Genomic DNA, 27863 nt, shown 5'->3' on the forward strand with positions numbered 1-27863 from the left:
CCACTGGAGAGATTAAGGCATAAAAACCCCATTACTCCCCCAGTTTCAGTCACGACTAGGTGACTAAAAGGTGTCCTAAATGATCAAATGACCACTGGAGGGATTAAGGCATAAACCCCCTTACTCCTCCCAGTGGATAATAAATCAAAATTCCCAATTATGGAATCCAAAGAATCGCTACAAATATTCTTAAGGTTATATTGTACAAATGAATTAGCTTTCAAATTTGAGATACACTAGGCTGTAATGATGCCCCTTCCCATTGCTGGATAAATGGCAGGTATCAATCTGCTTTTTAATATTTTTTTTTTTTTAGGGGGGGGGGGGGGAGAAGCTATCTAACCTAATAGATAGTGTTCACTGAGTTACAGTACAACTCTTGGTTAGTTTTTACCAAGAGGAGATGTAGGAGAATGCGTGTTCCTGGGAAATTCTAATGGAACTTTGAGTCAGCAGGTCGAGTCTGCACTAATATCAATTCACCTAATGAAATGCTTGTCTTCTTTGTGTATAAAGGTTTAAATTTAAACATAATAGTTAATGAAAAGTGAATAAGGGGGGTCTGTTGCCAGATATTTTCTGTGCATGAGGAAGGTCATTATGTGTTTGGAAGGCTACTGAAGTTGTGACTTTAAAAGACATAATTGGTTTTGTGAGTTTTAATTGTTCAGCATCTACAATGTTTTCTCAGAGCAAGCACGTTACTGCTGGTAACAATATATTGGCCTCTGGCTCCCACCAGTTTGTTATAATTATTGATCTAATGTGTCTGTCTGATCCATAGTTTTGTTTCCGAGGATACTATGACCCTTGAAGAGTACTGGCCCTATTGCTGCTTTCATTACCACTGCCGCTGCATCCTTTCCTGCTGTTTGTGTGTCTGCTGATTAATGATGTATTACAAGCTTGGATGTGTAAATTATTGATGACGTGGAAATTCAGAATAATTAGCTGTCATCCTTCGGGGGAGTAAATGAATTGTAGTGTGCATCCTTCAGGAGACAGGCCATTTCTTACCCTGTGCTTGAATTGCATTTCTCATGGATGTTAATACTCTTTCAGCAACATTTCTCCACTGTTTCTTGCCTGCAGGACTGTGTTTTTTAATCCCTTCACATATAACTCTGCACATGGGTATACATCTCTCACCCTCACCATAGTTTAGTTCCCCATGCTGTTATTAACAGTCTACACCGCAATGCATTTTGAGGACAGTGTCCTTTATTGTGTCGTAATAATCAGTCAATGTGAGACCATGGTTAGTCCAAGTCATCAGTATAGTGTTGAGGCTCTGGTTCATTGGGGTTTGTTTGTTTTTTTTTTTTTTTTGGGGGGGGGGGGGTTGACTCTTGGGAATTTAACCATCTTGTTTTCTCTACAGTTTGTTTCTGTAATGTACTGAGAATGAGATGATGAGTTTGAGCTTCATACAGAGCCCAGCCACTCTTAAATATGTCCCTTTCAATGGGCTATAAATCCTGCTTCCAGAGCTATGTCTTGAATAGTCTGGCAAATAGGAGGCTAGCTTGGAAATTAATTTGGAATGCCCATCTGGTAGCATGCTGCCCTACCCCTGGGCTATTAGATTGCTCTTTCCCTACAGATCTGTCCATCTGCATTACCCCTTTTCTTGTCCCTGCCTCCCTAGCATTTTGTGTTCAGTTCCCTTCAGGTTTATATCTCTTCACACAGTTCAGATATTTTCACATTCCTTATTGTCCCACCAGTCCAGATGCATTGGTTTGTGCTATTCTATCAGCAGGTGGAGACCGAGAAACTAGGGGTTTGTGATGTTATAGCTTAAGAACTTTGTACAGCACCTTGCCCAGCCAGTATGTCTGTAGGTCTGGCAATCCTTTTCACTCTGTAGTGGTCTGGTAGCAATATTTGTCTTTTCTTTTCTTTTCTTTTCTTTTCTTGGAAGGAAATTTTTGATCTCTCAAGCACTGTGTTAAAAAAAAAAAAAAAGGAGGGGGGGGCTTAAGCTGAGAGACCCTTAGAAAAAAAAGAACTACATTTTCTCTCCCTTGTTTGGAGTGTCACATCTGGAGATTACAGACCCCCCCCCCCCCCCCCACACACACACACACACACTTTTCTCCAGCCACCTCCTTATTTTTTTAATTTTTTTTGAGAGGTACATAATGTTTGCCTTGGAGTTCCTTATACAGGACTTCTTTGAGAGCCCAAACTAATTATACAGTTCGGTAAACAATTTATTGCTACTATTTGGGTTTCTGCCAGGTATTGTGACCTGGCTTGGCCACTGTTGGAAACAGGATACTGGGCTAGGTGGACCATTGTTCTGACCCAGTATGACTATTCTTATGTTTCTTTCTCTGTTAAGCAGGGTGCTTATTAGCATTGGCTATAGCTGGGAAGAACGTTACCCTTGTTTGGAAATACTGATAAAGTGGACGCTTAATTTTTTTTTGCCGGTTTTGTTGTTTATAAGCCGCCTTGGCAATGCTGCATGAAAAAGGAAAGAAGTGCTGTATGTGTAGACCTCGTAAGACAAGCCTTTCGGTGGGAAAATGTGTTCTCTGTGTAGCTCACGCCACGCCTTCAGTTTTGTGGGAGGAACTGGTGTCTACATAGTGCAGTTCTTCCTTCCTCGCTATGCCAGTTACAGTTGGTTTGCCTGGGGCATGTGAGTCTTTTTCCGCAGAACCTTTTCAAGTTTTTTGCAGTCAGCCCGTGGGTCAAGTAGAAATTCTCTGCCTCAGCTATTCCCTCTCTCGTTGGATTTTTCAGTCCCGTGGTATCAGGTATGTCTTCTGGTTCAATCTTTCTATCTGGAGTTAATTCTTTTGTTACATAAAGCTTTTCTGTATGGGAAAAGGGATGCCCTCCCTTACCTTGTGGCTTAATATAGCTCTGGAACTCTTTGGTGAACCTTGCAAAACATCCAAGGTTAGACTTGCACCGGTCTTTGGAGAACTTCAGGTCAGTATTCTCTCTCTGGTGAGGGAGAGGATCAGGATATGTCTGCAGAGGAGCAATTAGAAGGTCTAGGAGAGGTTTTGTCTGAGAGTGAAGAGATTCCTTTAGGGGAGGATCGTTCGATAGTTTGTATTTTTCCTAAGGAGGCATTACCAACTTTAATTGTGCAGATTTTGTCTACTCTTAAAATTTCAGTAGAGCACCATCCCACCCCTTCTTGCTGGTAGGGATTCTTAGGTCATCTAAAGCTTTCCCTTTGCTTCAAGTAGTGGATGATGATATTACTGCTGAATGAAAAAGTCCTGTGTTTATTTTAGTGTGAACCAATGTCTCGACTTTATCCAATGGACTCTCAACTTGCACATTGGTTTAAGTTACCTCGGGTTGATACAGGTTTCAGCTGTGAAAAGGAAGACTACTATACTGGTGGAAAGTGGGTGCTGCATTTAAGGACTCGCTGCAGGGAATTCCAAAAGTGCACAGTGAAGGGTGTGCATGCCTGCTCTGATACATCCTGTGAGGAATGACTGGCATTGTTCTATCAGAGGTGCACCCAAATAACCACAGATTTCTGGGTACTAGAGTTCATTCGTGACAGATATGCACTCGAATTTGCTTGTATTCTTCCCAAAGTGTTTCTAGAATCCCCGTGTCATTCTCGTTTAAAGATAGTAGCAGTCAAAGCAGATCCTTGCAAGACTTTTTTTTACAAGTGGATGTTCCGATGCCACCTTGAGAAGAAAGGACTGGAAGCTAATCAATTTACTTTGTAGTTCCAAAGACGGAAGAAACTTTTCAGCCTATTCTAGATCTCAGCAGTCAACAGGTTTTTACGAGTACCAAGTTTTCAGATGGAGACCTTGAAGTCAGTGATTATATCTGTTTAAAAAAGGGGAGTTCCTTAAGCTTCTGTCAGATCTATCTTATTATTTATTTTAGCGCATTTATATCCCACATTTTCCCACAAGCGCAGGCACAATGTGGCTTACAACAGTGCATGAAACAATACAATAGGAAAGGGAAAACATAGGATGACAGAATAGACAGAGAAAACATGAAGGGTGTGTCATCAGTGATATCCCAGATTCACATTATTAGGTCAACATTTCCAGTTTTATACTCTTGCCACAATTCCTCAGGTGTACACAAAAATTATGGTAGTTGTGACCACTGCTCTATGCAAAGAGGGGAGTTTTTAGTTCATCCTTATTTTGATGATTGGCTAATCTGTGCATGGTCCCAAGAAGAGAGGAAGCAGTAACTACTCAAGTAATTCAGTTTTTGCAGTTCTTAGGCTGGGTAGTGAACTTTTCAAAGAGCAATGTTGTTCCATCCCAGACCCTGGAATAATTGGGAGCCAGACTTGACGCTGCTTTAGGCAAAGTGTTTCTCCTGCTCAAAAGAATGAGGAAATTGCTATCACAGATCAGAAATCTGACTTGACTCAACAGACCAACCATGTGGTGCTACCCACAGGTGCTGGGATTGATGGTAGTGACCCTGGATTTCATGGGCCAGGATGCACATGTATCCTTTGCAAAGATCTCAATCGCAAGATTACAACTGGGTGTTAACACTCATTCAAGAAAATAAGATACATCTTAATTGGTGGTTGAAGAGCAACAGTCTCCTCAAAGGAAAAAGTCTGGTGGTGCCGGACTGGATTCCAGTAACAGATACAAGTCTCGCTGGTTGGGGAGAGCATTGTGGTGACAAGTGGACTCAAGGTTGCTGGTTGCAGCCCAGTGGTTGATTAATCACCTGGAGATGCAAGGTATTCGTTTAGCTCTGAATTCCATTATCTGTTATATTGTAGAGTTTCCACAGGAGTGGATGAACGCTAAATCTCACAAGCAAAGATGCAAGAAAATAAAGTGGGAAGTGGACCAATGACTTCAGGACATAGAGACTGAGATGATATTTACGAAGCAAACTTTATTGTAGACTAGACACAGTACTGTGTTTCGGCCACAGGCCTGCCTCAGGAGTCTTTTTAACAGTGTAGAAATGTTGTTTGAAAGGTTGTCCGTCTTGAGTAATGCACCGAGAGGATTAACACAGAAATTTCCAATGCTTTTTTGTCTCCAAAAAACCTTAACGATCATGAAGATCAAATCTAGTGTAATGACAAGTAGCCTCTTTCTTCGATTCATATTAAATTTACTACTTTGTAGCTTCATCGCATGCCCCCTAGTCTTAGTATTTTTGGAAAGAGTAAACAAATGCTTCACGCCTACCAGTTCCACTCCACTCATTATTTTATAGACCTCTATCATATGTCCCCTCAGCCGTCTCTTCTCCAAACTGAAGAGCCATAGATGCTTCAGCCTATCTTCATAAGGAAGTTGTCCCATCCCCTTTATCATTTTCGTCACCCTTTTCTGTACCTTTTCTAATTCCACTATATCTTTCTTGAGATTCAGCGACCAGAATTGAACACAATATTCGAGGTGAAAGTCTTTAATATGTGCTTTAATGTACCATTAAATCTCTCCACCAGCTCTAGTTTCAGGGTGATACGATGTGGTATGTACAGATTTCACTCCATAGTGTGTCCACAGATTTTGGATCAGCTCAGACATAAACTGTGTCCCTTGGTCTGAGAGTATTTCTCATGGATATCCTACCCAGGAAAATATTTCTAGCAGGGCAATGACAATTTTCTCTGATTCTATGGAGGATAACGCTACTGCTTCAGGATATCTGGTAGCAAAGTCCACCACTGTCAATATGTATCTTTTCCCAGTCCGGCTAGGGACAGGTAGAGGCCCCACTGTAGAGACAGCTAGAGTCCCCACTGTGTCCACAGCTATTCTCTCAAACGGCTCACTGATAACGGGTAAAGGTTTCAGGGGAACTCGGGGGTGATTTGGGGTCTTACCCACTCTTTTAGCACACATCAGAGGTTCGACAATAGTCAGCTATGGCTCGAGAGACTCCCAGGCAACAGAGGTTCTGTGTCAATCTAGTGTGTGTGTGGGTCACCCCCTGATGTCCTGCTAGTGGAATGTCGTGTGCAATCTGTAGAAGTTGTTCTCTGTATGCCCTGGACACGCTTGCCTGCTCTCCAGGTGCTGTCAGGATCAGTCTCTCTGTACAACAAGCCCCCTTTCCATAGGATAATATCTTTACCAGTCTCGCAGGTTGGATGACCAGCCCTCTGCCACAGGGCTTCCAGGTCAGAGTCAGAGCGCTGTGCTTCCTGTAGAGCATGTCTCTTTCCTATATCAGTGTCCATATCTGGAAGGGTCTGTGCTGGTGACTGACAAATCAGGGTCATCAGTCTGATCAATAGGTGTGTCAGTTAAGTCAGGCTGTTCCATACTCACGGCCCCGGTCACCTCTGGAACTAAGTAATGCCACACTGGGAAAAGACCAAGGGTCCATCGAGCCCAGCATCCTATCCACAACAGCGGCCAATCCAGGTCAAGGGCACCTGGCAAGCTTCCCAAACGTACAAACATTCCATACATGTTATTCCTGGAATTGTGGGTTTTAACCAAGTCCATTTAGTAGTGGTTTATGGACTTGTCCTTTAGGAAACCGTCTAACCCCTTTTTAAACTCTGCCAAGCTAACCACCTTCACCACGTTCTCCGGCAACGAATTCCAGAGTTTAATTACTCGTTGGGTGAAGAAACATTTTCTCCGATTGGTTTTAAATTTACTGCACTGTAGTTTCATCGCATGCCCCCTAGTCCTAGTTTTTTTGGAAAGCATGAACAGACGCTTCACATCCACCTGTTCCACCCCACTCATTATTTTATATACCTCTATCATGTCTCCCCTCAGCCGCCTCTTCTCCAAGCTGAAAAGCCCTAGCCTCCTTAGTCTTTCTTCATAGGGAAGTCGTCCCATCCCCGCTATCATTTTAGTTGCCCTTCGCTGCACCTTTTCCAGTTCCACTATATCTTTCTTGAGATGTGGCGACCAGAATTGAACACAATACTCAAGGTGCGGTCGCACCATGGAGCGATATAACGGCATTATAACATTCTCACACCTGTTTTCCATACCTTTCCTAATAATACCCAACATTCTATTCGCTTTCCGAGCCGCAGCAGCACACTGAGCAGAAGGTTTCAGTGTATTATCGACGACGACACCCAGATCCCTTTTTTGGTCCGTAACTCCTAACATGGAACCTTGCATGACGTAGCTATAATTCTTTTTTCCCACATGCATCACCTTGCACTTGCTCACATTAAACGTCATCTGCCATCTAGCCGCCCAGTCTCCCTGTCTCATAAGGTCCGCTTGTAATTTTTCACAATCCTCCTGTGATTTAACGATTTTGAATAACTTTGTGTCATCAGCAAATTTAATTACCTCACTAGTTACTCCCATCTCTAGGTCATTTATAAATATGTTAAAAAGCAGCAGTCCCAGCACAGAGCCCCGGGGAACCCCACTAACTACCCTTCTCCATTGAGAATACTGACCATTTAGCCCTACTCTCTGTTTTCTTTTAACCAGTTTTTAGTCCCCAATAGAACACTACCTCCTATCCCATGACTCTCCAATTTCTTCTGGAGTCTTTCATGAGGTACTTTGTCAAACGCCTTCTGAAAATCCAGATACACAATATCAACCGACGCCCCTTTATCCACATGTTTGTTCACCCCTTCAAAGAAATGTAGTAGATTAGTTTTTATGTTTCCGCTTTTTATATGGTGAATAAAATTGGATCCTTTTTTACTATCAGTCTGCTGATTTGCTGTCTATATTGGATCTTGCAAATCATCTGCCCATTTGCTTTCTTGGACATTTGATGTTTATAATGTTCAGGTTTCATACTTGTCTGAAATTATTTTAGTTTTTTGTGTTTGGGGGGGGGGGGGGGGGAGGTTTCTTTTATATACTTGTCCACTGCTTTGTTTATTCAAATATTGACTGGCCAATCTGCTGTACAGGGTTCCGCCTCTTTCTTTCTGAGCACTCTACCAAAACCCTCATCCACACCCTTGTCACCACTCATTTGGACTACTGCAATCTGCTTCTTGCTGGCCTCCCACTTAGTCACCTCTCCCCTCTCCAGTCGGTCCAAAACTCTGCTGCCCGTCTCATCTTCCGCCAGGGTCGCTTTACTCATACTACCCCTCTCCTTGCAGTGTATACTCATTTAATAGCTCAAATCTTTTTGATCAAATATCATCATCCTGCTACTATGGACTCCCATCCTAAACAGAACAACTTCTATTGTGGATGCTATGCCATGAACCATTTGCAGTTTCTAGAGCTTCCCCCACCCCCATTTTAAACTCTTTTCTGTCGAGCTACTAGCCAGTCATTACAGTAATGGACCTATGAAAGGCACACATCAGTTTTTTCAGAAGGAAAAGTAGGAGTGCATACTGGTGTGCACTTGAGGCAACCAGTAGATGCCACTGTTGCATGGTGGCTGAACCTCTAAACACGTAGGGAAATGCACCAGTGATTCTTTTTCCATCTGTCTAGTTTTTACGCCCTTAATCTTTGTCCTTGTCCTCCATTCTTTTCTCATTTTACATTACATGTACATTCTCTGTCGTTCAATGGACTTAAGTGAGAACGTGTTAATAATTTATTTTGAAACCATATTGAACACATTGTATATCAGGCCTGGCTGCTACCTGCTGCTAGGAAAATTAAGTATTGACAGTTTAATAATGAGATGTCCTTATTATCTACGCTCTTAAGACCACGTTTCCCATGCGTGGTTCACTGTGTAGCTTATCTGCCTGCTGAACATGGCTTATAGACAGATAAGTTTTCATTTACCTCCTCTCCCAATACTCAGTCTTGTACCAGTGGCTTTTATAGTAACTGCCTTTTTAAAGGTAGAGTAGGTGCTCAGAGAAGCATATAAGAATAATAGTTCATAAATTCTGCAGTCCTTTGTCTTCTTAAACACCTTGATAATTCATGTGTGAAGATGGTATGGGCTACAGGGGACACTGGTTTTAAAGGAGGACAGGGCAGGGTTTTCTTTCTTTTTTTTTTTTAAGGCATTTTAATGTATATAAATAACACAGGCACTATATATATGAGCCTATAATTCTTTGAAATTTCATCTGCTCATGAAGAAAAGACCTGTTTTTAATGTATTGTAATAGCGAAAATTAGGTTTCTGATGTTGCAGGCATGAAATTCCTACAGTGATTTCTCTGCCTAAGTCCTTTGTGGCCATTCTCTTATAATAAGCAGGGGAAGCTGAATATTATGGACATTGGCTTTGGTAGTTTTGGAGGCTGAGTGGATTATTAGAAAATCTGGTAATAAGACACTGAAGGAATCTTGGGTTTAGGTCTTGTGAGAATCATAGAGGAAGATGATGAAGCCTGAGAGAGCCTACCTGTGGATATGGCAATAACTAGTACTTAAGTGGAATCTGGGCAGGGCTCAGATGGATGTGGGGTTTTTTTTTGGGGGGGGGGGGCAGTTTGAGAGGTCAGTGGTAAACAAGATAAGGGGAAGAATTGGTGTTGGGAGTTTGTCTGGTCATCTACCCCAAGAGGAAGAATCTCAACCAGCAATTTGTACTTTTCTAACATCATTTGGCTGTATTGCATATGGTTTATTAGTATTTGCTTAACTGCTTTACTAGAAGCAGTGGTCAGAGCTATGTACAACTAATTAAATGTTAGAAGAGAACTACAGTTTTCAAATAGGACAAGTTTGATCATACAGACGCTCAAAACGGGGAAATTTTCAATTGCAGGTGGTATTCCGTTGCACTGCACAAGTGCTGCCCACCTTATGTTTCCCTAACTCAGAATGCACACAGAAGATTCATGTAATATAATAACCCTTTGAGCTCAGTTGTGAAATTTGCACTTTAAAAGCCAGTTAGGGGTCAGCCCAGTGGGGCCCAGCAGGTGGGTGAAAGGGTATGCCAGTGTAGAACACCTGCACAGGTGGTAGCGGACCTGAGCAGTTCTGTGACAGACCCTCTAGGTGGCTTCATGGTTAACCCACAAGGTGGGCTCTAGGCGTTTCATGATGGTTGTCTTTAGAGTGCCAGTAATATGAGTAGTGCCAGGTAGTGTGAAGAATGATTTGTTAAGCTCTTCTACTTCTTTCTTACTGTATGATTTCATGCTTTCCAACAAACCTAAACTATGCAATAGTCTTATTTTTTGATTAGATTGAACTTTCCCAAGTGACTTTTCAGTGAATGATGAGGCACACACCCTAGACTTTTTCTATGTATATTTTACGGTGTCAAGTCAGGTAATCCAAGGCAGAACAGTGACCGCACAGCCAGAGAGGAGGTGTGTATATGTGTGTTGGGGGGGGGGGGGGGGGAGGTGCACTTGAGATGGTTCATTTGTGTGTCATTTTGAGGGGCTGTGGGAAAGTTCTGAACCAGAAAATTTGGATCTGGTCTATTGAAGACAATTTATACAAATGGGTTAGTTTTGCACATACCATGACAGGAATGAGCCTCACTCCTAAAACCAGGGTATGTGGAGTATCATCTCAGTCTCTGAAACTTACAGTTAATGCTTGCTGTAGAACTTGAATCTTGCCAAAGAGATTATCCAGGTGTGCTTGGGGAATTTTTTGATCAAGACTGTGAATCCTTTGTTCACGTTCTTGTGTTCTTAGAAATGTGTTTACTGCTGGAAGCGAACAAAGAAGGTGTCTGGTGCCTGCATCCAGTGTTCCGTTGACCTCTGCTCTACATCATTTCATGTCACTTGTGCACATGCTGCAGGGATTTCCATGGAGCCAGATGATTGGCCCTATGTTGTGTCCATCACTTGCTTTAAACACAAAGCAGCCAGTCAGAATGTAAGTACAGTGCTTCACTTATCGGTAGACTTTCATTAGCTATTGTGCTGCTTTCTGCCCCCCCCCCCCCCCCCCCCACCAGTATCCTTCAGGAGGTTTGAATTATCCTTTTCTCTGTTTCCTACGTCCAGCCGATGAAGGAAATTTCCCTGGGTCAGACGGTGATCAGCAAGAATCGAAATGGTCTTTATTATAAGTGCAAAGTGATTGGAATGGCAACACAAACCTTCTATGAAGTAAACTTTGATGATGGCTCATATAGTGATAATGTATATCCGGAGAGCATCATGGTGAGGGCTTCTTGATGATGATTATGTTCATTTAAAAACTTGATATACTGCTCACCCTTACCAGAACAGAATGGTTTACAAAATCAAGACCAAGCATAAATAGAGAAGGGAACTCAATAAATCAGTAATATAACCACAGTTATTCTTTCACATAGTCAATCAATAAAATAAAGGCATGGTAATAAGCAATTAATAACTGCAATGAGGATATGCTAATGGAGTCCAGCCTTCTTGCTCCCCAGGTTACAGATTGAAAGCCTTCTTTAAAAAAAAAGTTTCCAAGAGGGTCTTACATTTCTTATAGCTCACCTCCCCACGAAATTCCCTTGGTAAGCTAATCCAAAGTGCTGGTATCTGCCAAAAGCAGTGGCGTAGGAAGGGGGGAGGGGCGGTCCGCCCTGGGTGCACGCACTTGGGAGGTGCCGGCCCCGCTGGTTCCCTGCTCCCTCTGCCCCGGAACAGGTTACTTCCTGTTCCGGGGCAGAGAGAGCAGGGAACCAGCGGGGCCGATGCAGCTCCGAGTGATGTGCACTCGGGGTGGATCGGCCCTCCCACAGGTAAGAATGCAATCCAGGGGGGGTGCGCTGTGCTGCACTCGGGGGGGGGGGGGTGCGCAGCGGCGACCCGCCCCGGGTGCCATTAGCCCTCGCTACGGCACTGGCCAAAAGAAAGCCTTATCCCTCATGATTTTCCATTGAGTCTTTGCCAGAGGGGTTGTAAACATTCTAAAATCCTATATTGACCTAACATATTTAGCAGGTGTTTATAAAATTGTCCACCTACTTAAATTTGTTGCTCTCAAAGTGACTTATGCGCTAGGCAAAGGATCTTAAATTTACTTCTGAAGAGGATAGGCAGCCAATGATAGTTAAGAAACAAAGGTGTCACATAATGAAAAAATCTGGCATTCCCTAAAAGCCTAATTGCAGTGTTTTGTAACGTTTGCAGTCGTCTAAAATGGAAGTTTGACAGACCCAAGTATATTATGTTGCCATAATCCAGCTTAGAGGTGAATAAGGCATGTAATAAGGTCTGCAGCACTGTTTCATCTAAGTAACCCTTAATTGATCGTAACTGTCACAACAGGTGAAACGCCTCTTTGGAAATTAATATCTGCTCCTCAAAAGAGAGATCCAAATCCAACACCACCCCTAAGTATTTAAAGCTATTCACCAGTTGTATGGGTTTATCATAGCTGGGCATGTGGTATTGCCTGTGATCCAGCAAGCTGTAGTCTTATTGATATTTAATACAAGTCGATGTTGCTGTAGCCATGCCATTGACATGGCCACAGAGGGATTGGGGTTTAAATTCTGTGCAGGGCAGTTGCCTGAATGTAAGTTACCTATTCAGTCTGATAAGTTTTCATAGGCTCATTTTTGTATTTAAGAGTCGAGACTGTGTAAAGCATGGACCGCCATCAGAGGGAGAGCTTGTGCAGCTCCGATGGGCTGATGGAAATCTCTATAAAGCCAAATTTATTGCAGCCCAGATTAGTCATGTCTATCAGGTAAGGAAGAAGTTTGGACTATCGCATGTCTCTTGTGGTTTGACCAGTATTTGACCTCTCATTTCCTTAACTTATTTCTGGTTTTTCATATTCCTAGTCTCCTCCCATCCTGCCTTCACCTAGTTCTTTTCCCTGCACAGATTTTCATATGCCAATTCCCTGAGTAAGCTACCCTCTTCTATTTCTGTTGCATAAATTTTGCTGATATCCTTATGTTTAGAATATAATGTACAGTTTTTATAGAGCAGGTTGTATGGGGTCTTCCTTTGTTTGTTTTTTTGTTTTTCATTTTTTTTATATATCTAATTCCATTTAGCTGATTGACACATACAAAACATGTATTGTTATGACTGGAATTTTATGACTGTAGAGATAATTCCCTGGCGGAGTAGTCTAATGGTTAGTGTAGCAGGCTTTGATCCTGGTAACCTGGGTTTGATTCTCACTGCAGCTTTTTTGACCTTGGACAAATCACTTAATCCTCCATTGCCCCAGGTACAAAAACTTAGATTGTGAGCCCTCTATGGATAGAGAAAGTACCTGCATATAATGTATATAGAGCTGCATAAGTCTAGTAGCGCTATAGAAATGAGTAGTAGTAGTACTGTATGTATGTACCAAGTTGCAAACAAATAAGGGGAGCAGCCACTTGCATGATGGCTTCTTGGCAGACTAATGTGCCTGAAACACTGAAATGAAAAAAGAAAAAATGTTTCACTCCCATTTTGGTGTCCACAAGAGCTTTCCCATACAGAAAGTGGGCAATTTCATTTCAGGGGGTAACCCTTTGGTCTTGCTCAAGTTTTTGTCTAGTGAACGAGAAATCCCCGAGACCAAAAGGAGTCAATAGCTGATGATGACTGGTTTTCTTAATGTACAGGTGGAGTTTGAGAATGGCTTTCAGCTAATGGTAAAACGAAGTGATATCTATACATTGAAGGAGCAGCTTCCCAAAAGAGTGAAATCTCGACTGGTAGGCACATTTTTTGTTCATTATAGATACAGAATTCTTCATGCATTTTCTCACTGCATACATTCCAGTTTCCCCACAACATCCCTTTCCTAAACTTATACATTTGAGACTTTGGAGAATGATAGGTATGTTGGGGAGATGGTGCACTCTGAGCCACAGGAGGGAGAGAAGGTTATATATATAGCACCTACAGTCACAAGACTATTGGGTGGCTAGGGAGGAAAGTCTCAGAGGTGAGTTTGGCTGACCTGTGAATCTATTACCTGTACAGTATATATATATATATTACCTGTACAGTGTGTGTGTATGTATATGTATATATATATATATATATATATATATATATGGAAAATGGTACAGAGAAGACTAAAAGCATCATTGAAATATCTCTGCCATTCACACAAGGCTCTCCTGCTATTGTGTTCAGGGTACTGACTTCAGTTACCTGGGAAACATATAAAAGCATTTTCCTTATTGTCAATTCCATACTAGTCCAGATGAATGGGAAATAGAGGTGACAACCTGCAGGTAAGTCATGGCAGGTCAGGATTTTGCTGATTTCTTTCAGTACAGGATATTGCAAGTTCTTTTAATAATTTACTTTTGCCTTCTGAGCAGTTTGATGGTGTGATGAATAAGTGGTTGGACTTCTCTACAATTTCTAAGGAGTGGGTAAAGTCTGTGATGAGTAAGTTGAATCCTTCTTGATGTTCCCTGGATAATTGTTCGCTGGCAATTATTATTTCTTTGAGTACCGACTTGTTGCTCTCTAACTACCATCGTGAACTATTTGAGGGGATTGTCCCTGGGACTTGGAAAAAGGCTTCTGTTCGTCCTTTGCTGAAGGGTGGTGCACTTGATCCTAAATAAGTTGTGAACTATTGTCCTATCTCAGCGCTGAAGTTCTTGGCAAAAATTTTGGAAAGGCTTGTTTTGGATCAATTGCCCAATTTCCTTGAACTGAATAGGAGTGGAGTGGAACAGGTGGATGTGAAGCATCTGTTCACGCTTTCCAAAAATACTAGGACTAGGGGGCATGCGATGAAACTACAGTTTCCATATCATCAAGCTGATCAATCCATAGACTGGTGGGTTGTGTCCATCTACCAGCAGGTGGAGATAGAGAGCAAACTTTTGCCTCCCTATATGTGGTCATGTGCTGCCGGAAACTCCTCAGTATGTTCTCTATCTCAGCAGGTGGTGGTCACACACAGCAGCAGCTCTGGCTAGGCCTCCAAGCCTAATCCTTAGGTTTTGTTGAGTGCCTGGGGTTGAGGGCTCTTTTGAGCAAGTGCAAACCTGGTGGTGCCAGGTCCCTCCTTTTCTCCCCCCTCCCGCTGGCTCCGTTTAAAAAAAAAAAAAATTTTTAAACGTCTTTAAAGGCGTTTAATTCGACGTTTCTTTAAACGTTCATTGCAGCTACTCACTGGGACACCAGTTCGTTACAGCTCGGAGCGGCAAGCAGGTAATTTTACCTTTTTATAGCGGGCAGGGGGTTCCCCGATTCTTCTCCTCGTGGCAATGGCGTCGGAGGGCGAGGGCGCAAAGGGTCGCTCCCCGGATCGCTGGAGCGCTTCTAGAGGGGATGCGGGGGTTTTACAACCTGATTCGCCCTTGATGGGTGATAGTTTAGTGACCGATGAATGTTCCGGTCGTTCCTCCGGCGTGGCGGTTTTTTCCCGCCATAAACGCCCATCCCCCGCTCCTCGCCTCCGCCATCTTGGCCGGCCACGCGGCTCGGACGGCTTCTTCGGGGCCGCCCTTGAGGTTGGAGACATTAATGCCATGAACGCCCTTAATTTGGGCGACGGCACAAAAGCGGCTAAAGTTAAGCGCCGTTCTTCCCGCGCAGCTCCTTCACGGAGTTTCGCGCCGGACGCCATTTTGGATGCGCAGCATGTCTCTCCCCCGCTATTGCGAGCGCCGGTTGAGAGTGCGTCTAGGGCTGTTGCCCAGGCTGCGGAAGTGCACAGTCTGGGGGGTTTCTCCCCCGAGTTTGTTTTGCTGCTGCATCAGGCTTTCCTCATGCAAACGCTGCCCCTGCTCCCTCTTCTGATAAAGAGGTTGAGGTTCCCAGAGGTAAACGCCCTCGGGTTGATTTCCAGGCCTTGGAGGACTTTTGTCTCCTCCGATGTAGATGAGGGCAGCGTGTCTGAGGTCTCCCAACGATCCTTTGCGGATTCCTTGGAGGAGATAGATCCCCGCTCGGATGGAGCGGATGACCCCTCTGCAGCGCGGCTTTTTAGCCCAGAGGATTTGCCCAACCTGTTGTTACAGGCCATGGACACTTTGAAGATTTCCTCTCCGGAGGACGTCTCTCCCTCAGCCCCTGTTGGCTCTGCCATTATGCTGGGGACGAAGCGCCCGCCTAGAACCTTCCACGTGCATGATGCCATGCACACCTTAATTGCGGCTCAATGGGATGTCCCGGAAACGAGCCTTAAAGTGGCTAGGGCTATGTCCCGCCTCTATCCTTTGGCTGTGAGTGAACGTGAGGCCTATCTGTGGCCTACCGTGGATTCTTTAATCACTGCGGTGACTAAGAAAACGGCGTTGCCGGTGGAAGGTGGCACGGCCCTAAAGGACGCCCAAGACAGAAGATTGGAGGCGGCCTTAAGGTCGTCCTTTGAGGCAGCTGCTTTAAGTTTGCAGGCCTCAGTTTGCGGCTCCTATGTGGCCAGGGCGTGCCGGACTATGGTGCAGCGGGCTTCCCCCTCAGATCATTCCTTGAGGGCTGATTGGCCGGCCCTGGAATCGGGCTTAGCCTATTTGGCAGACTTGCTGTATGATGTCTGGAGAGCCTCATCTAAAGGCATGGCTCAGACAGTCTCTGCGCGGCGGTGGCTTTGGCTGAAACATTGGTCTGCTGACCACGCCTCTAAATCCCGCCTGGCTAGATTGCCTTTTAAAGGCAAGCTGCTCTTTGGGGTCGAGCTGGACAAAATCGTGACCGATCTCGGCACGTCTAAGGGCAAGAAATTACCAGAGGTCAGGGCTCGGGTTAGTACTCGTCCCGATACCTCCAGAGGACGGTTGCAGGAAGCCCATCGGTACCGCCCGGGCAAGTCGGGTTCCTCTGCCGCCTCTTCCTTCAAGAGGAATTTCTCCCCCAAGCAGCATTCCTTTCGCAGAGACCGCCGTCCCGGAGGTGCTCCCTCCGGTCCTCCCCCAGGGTCTCATACCCAATGACGGGGCCTTGGTCCACGCCCCAGTGCAGATTGGAGGACGGCTGTCCTCGTTTCTGGGCGAGTGGACCACTATAACTTCAGACGCGTGGGTGCTGGAAGTCATCAGAGACGGCTACAAGCTAGAGTTCTGCCAACCCTTAAGAGACGGGTTTGTACTCTCTCCCTGCAAGTCTCCGGTCAAGCTGTGGTAGTGCAGCAGACCTTGGACAACCTGATCCGCCTGGGTGCGGTCGTTCCGGTGCCAAAAAATCAGTTTGGCAAGGGACGTTACTCCATTTACTTTGTGGTTCCAAAGAAAGGAGGTTCTGTCCGGCCTATCCTCGACCTCAAAGGGGTCAATCGGGCCTGGAAAGTGAGGCACTTTCGCATGGAGACTCTCCGCTCTGTTATAGCGGCAGTGAAGGCAGGAGAGTTCTTGGCTTCCTTGGACATCAAGGAAGCGTACCTGCATATTCCCATCTGGCCTCCTCTCCAACGCTTTCTGCGTTTTACAGTCCTGAGACGACACTTCCAGTTCAGAGCCCTCCCTTTCGGGTTGGCTACTGCTCCGCGGACCTTTTCCAAAGTAATGGGGGTCATAGCGGCCTTCCTGCTAAAGGAAGGAGTACAAGTCCATCCTTATCTGGATGACTGGTTGATCCGAGCCCCCTCTTATGCAGAGTGCGGCAAAGCTATGGACCGGGTAGTTGCTCTTTTGAGCTCCCTGGGATGGATCATCAACTGGAAGAAGAGCCAGCTGCGCCCGACTCAGTCCCTGGTGTATCTGGGAGTTCGATTCGACACCCAAGTGGGCAGAGTGTTCCTGCCAGACAATCGGATTGTCAAGCTTCAGGCTCAGGTGGACTAGTTCCTAGTAGCCTCTCCTATTCGGGCTTGGGACTACGTGCAGCTGTTGGGCTCTATGACGGCCACGATGGAAGTAGTGCTCTGGGCCAGGGCTCATATGAGACCACTACAGTTATCTCTGCTGCTGCGCTGGACTCCGATGTCGGAGGATTATGCTGTGCGCCTTCCCGTGGACCCAGCAGTGCGCAAGGCGCTGAGCTGGTGGACGCAGACAGACAAGTTGTCTGCAGGATTGCCTCTGGTGACCCCGGAGTGGATTGTCGTCACGACAGACGCCTCTTTGATGGGCTGGGGAGCCCACTGCTTGGGAAGGACAGCGCAGGGGCTCTAGTCTCCTGCAGAGGCAAGTGGTCTATCAACCTCCTGGAACTCAGAGCCATTCGGTTGGTGTTATTGGAGTTCATCCCGGTACTGGTGTTGAAGCCTGTACGGGTCCTGTCGGACAATGCCACGGCTGTGGCCTATATCAACCGCCAGGGAGGTACCAAGAGCGCCCCTCTAGCCAGGAGGCTATGTGTCTTTGCCAGTGGGCGGAAGCGAACCTGGAGCAGCTTTCAGCGGCCCACATTGCCGGAGTCATGAATGTCAAGGCGGACTTTCTCAGTCGCCATACCTTGGAGCCCGGAGAGTGGCAACTATCTGCTCAGGCGTTCTTGGACATCACGAAGCGCTGGGGCCAGCCGAGCCTAGATCTGATGGCGTCATCGGCCAATGGCCAAGTGCCGCGCTTTTTCAGCAGAGGACGGGACCCTCGATCCTGGGAGTAGATGCTCTTCTCCAACAGTGGCCGACACAAGAGCTCCTCTATGTGTTCCCGCCCTGGCCCATGTTGGGCAGGGTGCTAGACCGGGTGGCAAAGCATCCCGGCAGGGTAATCCTGGTGGGTCCGGATTGGCCCAGACGTCCCTGGTATGCGGACTTGTTCAGGCTCTCAGTCGACGATCCTCTGCGGCTGTCAGTGGAGCAGGGCCTGTTACATCAGGGTCCCGTGGTGATGGAGGATCCCTCTCCCTTTGGTCTTACGGCCTGGCTATTGAGCGGCAGCGTCTGAGGAAGAAGGGCTTCTCAGACAAGGTCATCGCCACTATGCTGAGAGCGAGGAAGCGCTCTACTTCTACTGCTTACGCCAGGGTTTGGCGTATCTTTGCAGCATGGTGTGAAGCAGGCTCACTTTCTCCCTTCACTGCTCCAATTTCTTCAGTGTTGGCGGTCCTGCAAGAAGGTCTGGAGAAAGGCCTGTCGCTCAGTTCCCTTAAAGTCCAGGTAGCGGCTCTGGCTTGCTTCAGGGGCCGCCTGAAGGGTGCTTCCCTGGCTTCGCAGCCAGATGTGGTGCGCTTTCTCAAGGGAGTTAATCACCTGCGCCCTCCTCTGCACTCAGTGGTGCCTGCGTGGAATCTCAACCTGGTGCTAAGAGCATTGCAGAAGCCGCCTTTGGAACCCTTGTCGAGGGCATCTCTGAAAGACCTGACGTTGAAAGCAGTCTTTTTGGTGGCTATCACTTCAGCCAGAAGAGTTTCCGAGCTCCAGGCGCTCTCATGTCGAGAGCCTTTTCTGCAGTTCACTGAGGCAGGAGTGACTATTCGCACAGTGCCTGCCTTCCTGCCCAAGATTGGTTCTCGCTTCCATGTGAATCAGCAGCTCTGTCTCCCTTCCTTTCGTAGGGAGGACTACCCAGAGGAGTACTCCGCTCTTGAATATCTGGATGTGAGACGAGTCATCATCAGATACTTGGAAGTGACCAATGATTTCCGGAAATCGGATCATCTGTTTGTCCTGTTTGCAGGTCCTCGTAAGGGTCTGCAGGCTGCTAAGCCTACAGTGGCAAGATGGGTCAAGGAAGCCATTGCAGCGGCTTATGTGGCCGCGGGGAAGGTGCCGCCTATCCAGCTGAAGGCTCACTCCACGAGAGCTCAGGCGGCCTCGATGGCAGAGGCCGGATCCGTCTCCTTGGAAGAGATATGCAAGGCGGCAACGTGGGCTTCGGCTCATACATTCTCCAAGCATTACCGTTTGACTGTGGCTGCACGGGCGGAGGCCCGGTTTGGAGCTTCAGTATTGAGGTCAGGGATTTCTATGTCCCGCCCTGGGTGAGTACTGCTTCGGTACATCCCACCAGTCTATGGATTGATCAGCTTGATGATATGGAAGGTAAAATTATGTATAATCATACCTGATAATTTTCTTTCCATTAATCATAGCTGATCAATCCATAGCCCCTCCCAGATATCTGTACTGTTTATATTCTGGTTGAATTTTAGGTTCAAGTTTAGCCTTCAGTTACTTCAGGAGGACTTTGTGTTCAAGTTCTTCTTTCACTTGGATTCTTCAAGAGTTGAGACGAGTTTGTGTTACAGTGAGCTGCTGCATTCCTCTCCCCTCCGTTTTACGGGGCTGGATTGAGACATAAATTCTGCCGGCACTCCCTCCCGCTTCGTGCGGCTGTAGGGCAGCTTTGTACCCCTCCCGCTTCGGCGGTGTTAGGGTCAGTCAGCTCCTCCCGCGGTTGCGGTTGCAGGATAAGCCAGATCCCCCCGCATCGGCGGGTGTGGTGTCCCTCCCCCGCTCCGCGGGGATGAGCTGGACGGATTCCCCTCCCCCACTTGTGTGGGGATGAGCTGGGTTAATTCCCCTCCCCCGTTTCGGCGGTGGTGAGCTGGGCAGAGTGTCCCTTCGTGGGTGTAATTCTCTAAGTGCTGAGTCCTGCGGATGGAGCTTTGATATCGACATACTGAGGAGTTTCCGGCAGCACATGACCACATATAGGGAGGCAAAAGTTTGCTCTCTATCTCCACCTGCTGGTAGATGGACACAACCCACCAGTCTATGGATTGATCAGCTATGATTAATGGAAAGAAAATTATCAGGTATGATTATACATAATTTTACCGTAGTAAATTTAAAACAAATCAGAGAAAATATTTCTTCACCCAACGCGTAATTAAACTCTGGAATTCGTTGCCGGAGAACGTGGTGAAGGCGGTTAGCTTTGCAGAGTTTAAAAAGGGGTAGACGGTTTCCTAAAGGACAAGTCCATAAACCACTGCTAAATGGACTTGGGAAAAATCCACAATTCCAGGAATAACATGTATAGAATGTGTGTACGTTTGGGAAGCTCGCCAGGTACCCTTGGCCTGGATTGTCCGCTATCGTGGACAGGATGCTAGGCTCGATGGACCCTTGGTCTTTTCCCAGTGTGGCATTACTTATGAATGATTGCTTGATTTATGTCAATATGGTTTTAGATCTAAACATTCTACTGAAACTTGTGTCTGAATTTGATTTGATTCTTGCTGGATTTGATTGAGGTGAGGAATATTTAATGATTTTCTTGGATATTTCTGCAGCTTTTGATACAATTCACCATGAAATTTTACTAAGGAGGTTATATTTATTGGGGATTCAGCATACAGTTTTAGAGTAGTTTTGTTAGTTTCTCTCAGAGCATTATTTTCTTGTTTGTTTAGGTGAGGAAAACTCAGTCGGATTCCTATTACTATGGGTGTGCTGCAAGTGTCAGCTTTCTTGGCTATACTGTTTAATATCTATTTGGTCAAATCTGTGGTGTTCTCTCTAGTCTGGGTGTTCAATATCGACTTTATGCTGATGATAGTTTATTTTCCCAGTTAAGTGTTCTGTCTCTGATACGGTGTCTTTTTTGAAGATGTTGAGTGTACTTGCCAAGCTGATGCCTGCCTGCTCCAAGGCCAGACCACATGCACTGGCCTGACAGGCTGAACTGCTATAACTTCCTACAGCATGTCACTTCTCTTTATTTTCCACTTGCCTGAATTAGTCTGGCAGGACTGAAGGAAAGGAAATTAACAGATAAGTCTAAATTTCCCCTTTATTTTCTTATTATTTAAATAGATTATCCAGAACTATAAACATTCAGTTTGAACACAACAAGGCATGCCGCATAACAAGGAAGAGGGGAAGATATTAATGTAATATTGATGGTATAAACCGTACTAAATTCTGCAACAAATTTATCTTTAAAGTAGTATTGGATGGAGGGGGAGTAAAAAAAGTAATGTGTTGACCTTCAGTCCTTGTTAATGTTTACATTGAGACAAGAAGAAACCAGGAATTAAAACAGGCTTGTCCAACCTTTTTCTGTCAGGGGCCATATTTTATATTTTCTAACATTTGGAGGGCCACAATATGCACCGTTGTATTTTGCTGCATGTATCATCAAATAATGGCAAAATACAATGGTGCATTGTCCTCTTCTCAGCCTCCATCTCATCTCTCTCTCTCATCTCCCCCCCCCCCCCCCCCAGCCTTCACCCAGTCTCTCTCTGTCTTTGATGTACATCCCTCCTCCAGTCGTCACCCAGTCTCTTTTCCCTCACCTGGCTTCACCTACAGAAGAAACAGTGGGATTCCCACTTCTGCAACAAAGCAGTGGGTAAAAAACCAGGAGTCGGGAGTCTAACGTTGTGTCGAGTCAATATACTGATTAATAAAGTTTGGTTCATCTTCACTCTGGGACTCCTGGTTTTTTACCCACTGCTTTGTTGTATTGTGACTATCCGTGGGACTTCGTTGAGTTCTCCACGTTTGTGGATTCTCTACTGGTTTGATTTCCCGCTTCTGCACCATGATAGAGCTCTCGGCAGGCTTGGGCCATTTGGTGCTGGAAGTTAAGGTTGGTCTCGCAAGACTTGAAACCGAGTCATGGTGGGAAAGCAGGAGTTCTGCTGTAAGCATAACAAGAGTTGCCAAGCTTACGAGGGCCAGATTTTGACCCAAGGGTCGTAGGTTGGACAAACCTTCATTAAAACATGACAGTGCAGGGCTGCTTCTTGCCAAATTTAAAACAGATCTCTCTACAGAGTTATTGTTAGCAGCTCTTTAAAATAAAATGTATCTGAGAGCTTAGGCCCAGGACACACTTTAAATGCTAAAGAATAGATGAGGAAAGCCAGCAGAAACCATGCCCCCTCTCTCAGGACATTGCTGGAGCAGATGATCTGTTAGCATCCTTTATGTTCAAACTTGGCAGGCACAAGTGAGAAAGCAGCAAATGCGCTGGGGAATGCATTGGTACTATGTTCAATCATTGTTAAGAAGAAAAGGGGGCATGGGGAGGAACCCAGCTCTTAAAGAATGATTTTGAACGCTAGGAAGGGAGAAGGAGGAAAATATTGAACCTGTGTATACAGAGCCCATAAGAGAATGATAGTGAGAAAATGCTCTGTTTTTACAGCCAGGGCAGAAGGGCATTGTTATAGGAAAAGGTAAACAAAAATCTATACACAGCAGAAGCAGTAAATGAAGAAAGAACAGGATATACTCAGGGAAAGTGCATGAGGCATGCAGATATGAGAGTGCTTTTTTTTTTTTTTTAATCAAACATAAGGAAGAAGGGAAACAGAAGAAAGCCAATCTGAACAGTGTTTTTAGATACTGAATGTGATGGCATACCATGAAGACATATAGAGGTCACAGTTAGGGTGATCACCAGCCTGTTGGCAGTGACCTCTTAAATTCATGCACTGTATGCGTGATCATTGCCCATTATAAGATGTAAGAATGGGACCTAGGAAGAAAGTCGGCCCTTCGGCAGTAATTGCTCAAACAATGTTATGTTGCAGACGGCTTTTCTTTAACAAAGTTCAACCGAAAGCAGTTTATAGCAAGCAAAATAATAACTGCAGTAATAATAATTTATAGATTATTAAAGATGACATATAATATGAAGAAAGGAAGACAAAACAAATTGAAAGTTAGAATAATGGACCTTTTTCAAGCGGTATATCAAGTTCTGCTAAACCTAAACCTAATTAGTGTGTAATGATGCTGAAGTCGAATGGAAGAAGAACATACAGCAGGAAAAGTAGCCTGTATTCAGTGAATGCTCAGAACATACATTTGCAGTGTTGTCACCTACTTTCACTGTTTTTGTGGAATACAGATATATAGTAGCAATGTACAAACGTCAGCTAATCATAGTGAGGGTTGGATAACTTTCAGTGGTCTAAGTCTTCCCTAGGCTGCCTCTTAACTTCTAGTAGGATGGCGTTCCTGAGGTTGCTTTTCTTCCATCCTTCAAGCACATAATAATTTCAGTGAACATTTTCATTGCTCACTCTTCAAAAACTCTAATCAGGGGAATTGATTTAGCCAGCTTCTAACAGACTTACACCATTGGAATAAATTTGTCAGGTTTTATGACTGGAGTCTGGACACAGTTAATTGCTGTCATTTTGTCCAAGACTACATGATCTCAAATTCTAAAGCACATTTAAGGAACTGTCTTAGATTTCTGTGAAAAGCTTTTGTTAGGGATGTTCTGGGTGGAAATCACAGGGCCATTCCAAGGAAGCCTGGAAGAGCAAGACATCCATGATGAGTCAAAAGCTGTTTTGTTTTTTTGTTTTTGTTTTTTTTTGGGGGGGAGGACATAAGAAATGCCATACTGTGTCACACCAGAGAAGAGCATGGCTGTAAATTCAATAGAGGAACTGGCAGAGATGGCATAGGATGTCAGAAACAGAATCAGAGTATTGGGAGAGTTTACAAAGAATGGAGAACATGTGAACCTGGTGTAACTGCACAGGTCTTTGCTGATCAGCCTATATAGCCTGATGCCAAGGGCCTGTGTTCATTTCACTTGGAGAGAGAATGTCTGTAGTTCTCCACCTTTTTTTCCTGAGAAATTAGGCTGCAAAGCACCCATTCACTGTTGCATGAATCATGTAATCCATGTTTGCCCATTATCTGCCCTCCCATTCTAATAGTTTCTGCTTTCTTGTCTCCTATAGTCACTCAGCACTGGGGCCCCCCAGGAAGATATATTCTCAGGTGCTGAGGCGAAGATAGCCAAGCGTCCACGGGTGTCAAATCCTGAGGGATATGGACAGAATGCAAATTACTTTTCCTTGATGGAGGCTCTACGGCAAACACAATGCCAGCCAAGATCCCAAAGCAACATGTTTTAAAGAGGAAGAACAAGCATTTTTTTTCTTTTTTTTTTTGGTGTGTGTAATTGATTTTAACCCTTTTCATTCTGATTGTGAATCCTGTAACTCATACAAAGGACAGTAGCCCATCTTTCAGAGAATCTTTATCCAGTTGCATTCCTCTGTGACCACCTCCATGCAGCTGGACACATTGATGACAGATTCGACAGAGTGACAGGAGATTTCTTGTCAATGGCACGTCTAGTGAGTCTGAATCTAGGAGGCTCAGATTGGTCTCCCAAAGGCTTGGAAAGGGTTAAACATATACATGTAGATATTTGTAAAAGGAAAAATCAAACAAGATTTCAACAAGGATCTGAACACTTGCAGCTTTGAAAACCCAGTGCATTCTTTCTCTTCAAAGAGAATGCACTCTTCTCATTAAAGGTGCTATTTCATTAACTACTGAAGCCGCCTTTGGGATCTCAAGTTCTGTACATACAGCATATTTGTGACATTTTTTCTATAAATGAGCATTAGAAAAGGACGAAAATACAAAACACTTTTGTAGTTTTATTGCTTAAGTTAAAGGTTCCCAACCCCCATCCTCACAACAGTGATGGAGCCGCATGGAAATCAAGAGAGACATCTGGTATTTTTGTGTGCGTGTGTGTGTGGGTTTTTTTTTGTTGTTGTTGTTTTGGGGTTTTTTTTTTAAGGGGGAAGGGGCGTTGTATTTTAATTTTTCTGTTTGTAAATGGCATGGAGAGAAAAAAAGATTAGTTTTGTTAGATTTTCTAATAACAAAATACAATATTCTTTTTATCTTGAAAAGCCCTCCTGCATCAGTGGACTGGAAGCACCAGAAACTCCTGTAACCTAAATAAAAGGTGCTGATTGGTGCAATATCTGTGCAGGAATGAGTTGGGGAGGAGGGGGGCAGGTGCAATTTTCTGGTACAGCTTGTGGATTTGGATGGCTGAACTAGCTCACAGTGGTAGTGCTTTTGCACACATGCATGCATTTGCACACTCCCCAAGCCCAGGTTCTGCATATAGAAAGTGTGTCCTTATACACACATGCTCATGCCTCCAAACCAGCATCTTTGTCTTATGGGACAGGATAGTTCGGGGAGTAACATTGTTGCAACTGGCAGACTACTCTTTGATACCATGATTTCATTCTTACTCCATGCTGAATTTCATGTAGTACTTTCCATTCTGCTTGGGTTTGTCCCACAAGCTTTCTCTAAAAATGAAATTTTAGTGCCAACAAAATGACTCGTGGTCTTATTAAAGAGATGGAGTAAATATTGACTTTCCCATCTTGTGCAGGGGACCTTGCAGCAGAGTGAGGTGGGAGTCTTGATCTTGAGGTTATTGTTCCCAAAGAGGTGCCAGTTCTAGCACTGTTTGAAATTTGAGCTGGGGGGAGGGGGGTGAAAACGGTTTCACATTTCATGATTTCTTAGTTTGGTTGGAGTTTTTTTTTTTTTTTTAATGAATATCAACTTGTACTGTGAATTTATCTGCAAAAAAAACAGCATTGTACAATTTTTTACTTAACAAAATAAGGTAAATTGACTATAAAATGGGCAGAGATTCTAAAGCTGACCTCCAGATAGTTAAAATTTATATATAAACATAAGCATCTCATTATGAGAAACCAATGTGAGCAAAGCTGAAAAGCTCTCTCAGGATCTGACTATATGTGTATCTGTGGAGATTATTCAGTAGTGTCAGTCTGGTGCTGGTGGGCACAAAATATCATTTAAAAGATGATTTACACCTGTATATAAAAACAGATAAAATAAAACATTGCCGAGGTCTTTGGGACACAGAGAAATATTTAAAGGCAGAGAATTTAATCAAAAAGCAGATGATATTTTTGTTTGGCGGTGGGGTGTGGTTTGGCTTTGGGGCCAAGCTCTAATAAGGGTGTTAGGGGAGGAAAGAGAATTGTGAATTTTTTTTTCCTTTGTGGGAGGAGGAGGAGGGGGCCTCCTCTGCATGTTAAACAGTCCTCAGGATTGATGTAGCTCTGTTATATGTAGTGCCATTTTAAATGCTATTTATATTGTAAAATAATTCTCCATGTATTCTCTTAATCCCTATTCAAGTTGGTGAGTTCTGTGATATGTCAGTCAGGAAAAAAAATGGGACAGCCTGTCCACAGTCCCATTCTCTTTACCTTGTAATGGGTTGACGATAGTAGATACAGCAGAGACCATCGATCCTGTGAAGGCCTCTGTTTGCCGAGAACTGTCTGAAAAGGAACTGGGGAAATGTACATTTTTACAATTAAATACATTTGTAAGCGTGTCTTATGTGCTATATATTTTTTTTAATTTACTTTTTCCCTGTTAGATTCAGGATGTGATGGTTTTTTGTTTTTTCACATATTTTTCTGCCTCTGGGTTCATCATGAATTAAAGGCTGTGAACACTGCTGAATTGCAGTGTTTTTGATTAAGCTTCCAGGTCTGGTTCACTTTCTTTTATTTAGAGAAGCTTGTTCTTTTTCAGTCATCAGTGTTGATCCTAGTGTTCCCAAAAAATGTTTAACTTACTAGTAAACATGGATCAGTGAGGATTTTAGATAAGAATGCAAAATTTTGTCTTTGTGAAGAAATCCCATTTGGAGCTCTTGGAGACAAATGAAATAGAAAAAAAGGTGAGTGCTTAACAGGTGAGAATGTCCTTCTCAGACAGTGTCATATGGTGTAACCCAGTGGTTCACAACTAGGGTGTCGCAAGACCATCAGGTGGCTGCTCTTCTCTTTTGCCAGAAGCATGTGAAACATAAATACTGTACATTCATCAAGCGGGGAACAGTATGCAGAATGCAGTGGGGTGGGAACAGCAAAGCAAGCTATTATAGTGCCTTGTCCAGAACAAAAGCCAACTATCAGAATATTCCCAGTAAGCTGCTGAAGAGAGGGAGATAAATGTGGGTCAGGGGCACACAGGTTACAGGAGCAGAGCTCTGTCAGATGACCCAGCCTGCTCAGTGCCCAGAAGAAGAAAGCTGTAGGAGAAAATCAGCTACAAAGGAGAAAAACACCTGTTTGCAGCACTGCCTTTTTTGTGGTCCTCTATATGTTCCCCCAGATCCCGAAAACAGATAAGAGGCTTCATTTATTACACTGTTGCCTCCCTTCTTGCAGATTTTTATCAAATTATACAAATGCTTTTATTCCCAACCCCCAGGGGGAGGAGGTGAGTAGCTAACATCCCTTACCCAAACTCACTGCTGCTGTACTGCCTGACCAGCCTTTCTGCTGCACCAGCAGCATGACTTCTTTCACCTCTCCTTTTCTCCTCAGGCAGGCCCCTTCTCTCTCCTTAGCTTCTGGCATCTGCCTCTACATCTCTCTGGCCATGTTTCAGAGCACAGCACAGTGTTGTGGGTTCTTTACTACACTTCATAATGCT

At 44.5% G+C, this 27863-nt stretch overlaps 1 protein-coding gene across 2 annotated transcripts in view; it reads left to right on the forward strand.

Moving 5' to 3' along the window:
- KDM4B (lysine demethylase 4B) overlaps nucleotides 1–26751 on the forward strand; it is a 378825-nt gene extending 352074 nt beyond the window's left edge. Inside the window, exons 18-22 of one of the 2 annotated variants that reach the window (XM_030217503.1) lie at nucleotides 10533–10718; nucleotides 10844–11008; nucleotides 12399–12518; nucleotides 13399–13491; nucleotides 24293–26751. In XM_030217503.1, coding sequence (XP_030073363.1) covers nucleotides 10533–10718; nucleotides 10844–11008; nucleotides 12399–12518; nucleotides 13399–13491; nucleotides 24293–24469 — 741 coding nt within the window. In that variant the 3' untranslated portion in view covers nucleotides 24470–26751. The remainder of the gene's footprint in view (nucleotides 1–10532; nucleotides 10719–10843; nucleotides 11009–12398; nucleotides 12519–13398; nucleotides 13492–24292) is intronic. The other variant, XM_030217504.1, reaches the window with a different exon arrangement.
- The last annotated feature ends 1112 nt before the right edge of the window (nucleotides 26752–27863 follow it).

This window comes from Microcaecilia unicolor, chromosome 11 (assembly GCF_901765095.1).
Source record: "Microcaecilia unicolor chromosome 11, aMicUni1.1, whole genome shotgun sequence".
Classification (NCBI taxonomy): Eukaryota; Metazoa; Chordata; class Amphibia; order Gymnophiona; family Siphonopidae; genus Microcaecilia; species Microcaecilia unicolor.